Source organism: Durio zibethinus, unplaced genomic scaffold, assembly GCF_047325235.1.
Source record: "Durio zibethinus cultivar Kanyao isolate XHJ-2024 unplaced genomic scaffold, ASM4732523v1 HiC_scaffold_2, whole genome shotgun sequence".
NCBI classification, from domain to species: domain Eukaryota; kingdom Viridiplantae; phylum Streptophyta; class Magnoliopsida; order Malvales; family Malvaceae; genus Durio; species Durio zibethinus.
The window spans coordinates 3,004,165-3,008,195 of NW_028323043.1; the positions used below are offsets into that span (position 1 = coordinate 3,004,165).

At 34.9% G+C, this 4,031-nt stretch overlaps 1 protein-coding gene across 1 annotated transcript; it reads left to right on the forward strand.

The window, feature by feature from the left end:
* Positions 1-890: 890 nt before the first annotated feature.
* Positions 891-3,027, forward strand: LOC149506012 (cytochrome b6). The gene is made up of 2 exons (XM_089757921.1): positions 891-1,318; positions 2,143-3,027. Exons 1-2 carry the CDS (start codon positions 1,313-1,315, stop codon positions 2,782-2,784), a joined length of 648 nt encoding a protein of 215 aa, XP_089614047.1. The 5' UTR covers positions 891-1,312; the 3' UTR covers positions 2,785-3,027.
* The last annotated feature ends 1,004 nt before the right edge of the window (positions 3,028-4,031 follow it).

A 4,031-nucleotide genomic window follows, 5' to 3' on the forward strand; every position in this document is an offset into this window, starting at 1 on the left:
CGAACTCAATGGAGTGAGTTATAGTGATCCTGCTACTGTGAAAAAATATGCTAGACGTGCTCAATTGGGTGAAATTTTTGAATTAGATCGTGCTACTTTGAAATCCGATGGTGTTTTTCGTAGCAGTCCAAGGGGTTGGTTTACTTTTGGGCATGCTTCGTTTGCTTTGCTTTTCTTCTTCGGACACATTTGGCATGGTGCTAGAACCCTGTTCAGAGATGTTTTTGCCGGTATTGATCCAGATTTGGATGCTCAAGTGGAATTTGGAGCATTCCAAAAACTTGGAGATCCAACTACAAGAAGACAAGTAGTCTGATGCAAGATTGCTTTGTTATTTTTCGCTTCTATTTTCTGTTTGTGATTTGACATAGGCTGCTGTAAAAATCTTGATTAAAATCGCTGCCTTTTCTTTGATTCTTGTTCTTTCGTTATTTTATTCGGGAGATGATTCTAAATAAATAGGTACGGAAGCTATAATTGTAAACCACGATCGAATTTATGGAAGCATTGGTTTATACATTCCTCTTAGTATCTACTCTAGGGATAATTTTTTTCGCTATCTTTTTTCGAGAACCGCCTAAAGTTCCAACTAAAAAAATGAAATGATTTTTCATTATCTCAATTGAAGTAATGAGCCTCCCAATATTATATTGGGAGGCTCATTACTTCAATTAGTCCCCGTGTTCCTCGAATGGATCCCTTAATTGTTGAGAGGGTTGCCCAAAGGCAGTATATAAGGCGTACCCAGTAAAACTTACAAGTAAACCAGATATAGAGATGGCGACTAAAGTTGCTGTTTCCATTATTATATAATTATATAAATAATATATATAAATATAAATATAAATAATATAAATATAAATATAATTTCAAGATCACAATGGATCTATGATAAGATCGTTTATTTACAGCGGAATGATATACAAAGTCAACAGATCTCACTGAATACAAAATAAGATTTATGGCTACACAAACCGTTGAGGGTAGTTCTAGATCTGGTCCAAGACGAACTGTTGTAGGGGATTTTTTGAAACCATTGAATTCGGAATATGGTAAAGTAGCTCCTGGATGGGGAACGACTCCTTTGATGGGTGTCGCAATGGCTTTATTTTCGATATTCTTATCTATTATTTTGGAGATTTATAATTCTTCCGTTTTACTGGATGGAATTTCGCTGAATTAGATTCACAAGAACCACGAAGCCTCGCTTTTCAATACAAAAAGTGAAACTTTTAGTTCTCGGATTTTTTTTAGCCCATTCTATTTTGGTAGTTCGACCGCGAAATTTTTTTTGTTTCTGTATTTCCGGAATATGAGTGTGTGACTTGTTATAATTGATCCTATTGATAGTACAGAAAATGGGTCTGTCCTCTTGATCGAGATAGTTTTATCCCGTCGGATAGCCATTCTAGTATCTGGAGCACGGAATATATGAAATGGATCACGAAGTATTCGAACTATGATTCATACTTAATATTCAAACCTCGCGGCCGGACTCAAAAAAAAAAAAAATTTTCAAAGAAAGAGGTTTTTTATTTATAAATCGAGAAATTTTTTCTTCTTTCAAACTCTCATTTAGTTTATGCTTATTTTGATCAAAGGACAAACCTTTCTTTTCTTTGTATTTTTATTTATTATATCTATTCTATTCATTGAATAAGTGATGATCCAATAATTCTTACTCAAAGAATCTTTGGACTTAGTTTGAAGGTTTTATTGAATCATCGCGGTTCTGGTATGAATCTGAAGTTTCAATTGATTCATAGGGTCTTAACAAGAGAATTCCTATTAAAAATAAAGAAAACAAGAATAAAGCCACATTCCATATAAATAACAAATCAAAGCAAAGAAAAAGAAAAGAAATAAGTAGGTAAATAGAAGATTCAAGAGGCCTGATCAACATAAAGACGAATGCGCCGACTTGATTTTTTGGCATTATAATTACAACTACAAAAAAGAGCTTTCGGATTTTTACTCTTTTGTGTCTTCAGATAAAATTGAATGAAAAGATTAAGAAGTTTCAAACTTTCTATTCCATATCCGTTTCAGCTATTATTTGGGTGTTTTTGTTTGAGCTGTACGAGATGAAATTCTCATATACGGTTCTCAGGGGGGGAGTCCTCTTGGTTTACCTATCTCAATAAAGTCTATGATTGGTTCGAAGAACGCCTCGAGATTCAGGCGATTGCAGATGATATAACTAGTAAATATGTTCCTCCTCATGTTAACATATTTTATTGTCTAGGAGGAATTACGCTTACTTGTTTTTTGGTACAAGTAGCTACAGGATTTGCTATGACTTTTTACTATCGTCCAACCGTTACTGAGGCTTTTACTTCTGTTCAATACATAATGACTGAAGCTAACTTTGGTTGGTTAATCCGATCAGTTCATCGATGGTCGGCAAGTATGATGGTCTTAATGATGATCCTGCACGTATTTCGTGTCTATCTCACTGGTGGTTTTAAAAAACCTCGCGAATTGACTTGGGTTACAGGCGTGGTTCTGGCTGTGTTGACTGCATCTTTTGGTGTAACAGGTTATTCCTTACCTTGGGACCAAATTGGTTATTGGGCAGTCAAAATCGTAACAGGCGTTCCGGAAGCTATTCCGGTAATAGGATCGCCTTTGGTAGAGTTATTGCGTGGAAGTGCTAGTGTGGGACAATCCACTTTGACCCGTTTTTATAGTTTACACACTTTTGTATTACCCCTTCTTACTGCTGTATTTATGTTAATGCATTTCCTAATGATACGTAAGCAAGGCATTTCTGGTCCTTTATAGAGAATATAGACCATAGCTATATTGTAACCAATCATTTATCTTATTACTTGCCAATCATTTATCTTATTACTTGGGGGAGGAACAATAGTATTTCATTGCTACAAATATGGATTGTTGAAAAAAAAAAAAAAATAAGACATGTATTTGGATATTTCCTTTCAACTCCACAATATTCTATTATTTATTTGATATGACATGAATAGTTGAAGGGAATTCCCCGAAGAGAAAATGGATTATGGGAGTGTGTGACTTGAACTATTGATTGGGCCATGCAGAAATATGCCTTTATCTGCTACATTGGAATTCACAACCAAATGTGTCTTTGTTCCAACCACCGTGTAAGCCCCATACAAAGGATAGGCTGGTTCGCTTGAAGAGAATCTTTTCTATGATCAGACCTGACGATGTCGTGTATGAACAGGGCTCCGTAAGATCCAGTAGAATAAGTGATTTGGCATAATGCAAATTAGATTTTATTTATTTATTTTTATTTTTTTTTTACTTTCTTATCTTAATAGTATGAAAATACATTCATTTCTTCTGCATCGACCCGATTTATTATTATTATACTATCGGAGTGAAACAAGGGATCTAAAGAAGAGCAAAGGCTAGACTATATTAGTAACAAGTAAATCCTTTGTATGTAAAAAATCTCGATATATTTTTGGGATAAAGGTGAATCGCAAGGCCTAAGACGACCCAGAAAGCACTTGATCACGATCAACTTTGTACGCCTACTTGGGTATTGAGCATTTACCTGTAAAAATGGCATTCCTTGGAATGTATAGTTGCAACTTCGTAAAATGGAATCAGGTAACTTTTTTCTTACATATGAAATCATTCATATATGTGTGGATAACATATAGATTCATTTTATATGTATCCGTTTGTATCCATTTGATTCGATTGATTTTTGCTTGAGCCGGATGATGAAAAATTATCATGTCCGGTTCCTTCGGGGGATGGATCTAGAAAAATTCACCTATCCTAATAACAAAAAAACCTGACTTGAACGATCCTGTATTAAGAGCTAAATTAGCTAAAGGTATGGGTCATAATTATTATGGGGAACCCGCATGGCCCAATGATCTTTTATATATTTTTCCAGTAGTAATTCTCGGTACTATTGCTTGTAACGTAGGCTTAGCGGTTCTAGAACCTTCAATGATTGGTGAACCCGCGGATCCATTTGCAACTCCTTTGGAAATATTACCTGAATGGTATTTCTTTCCTGTATTTCAAATACT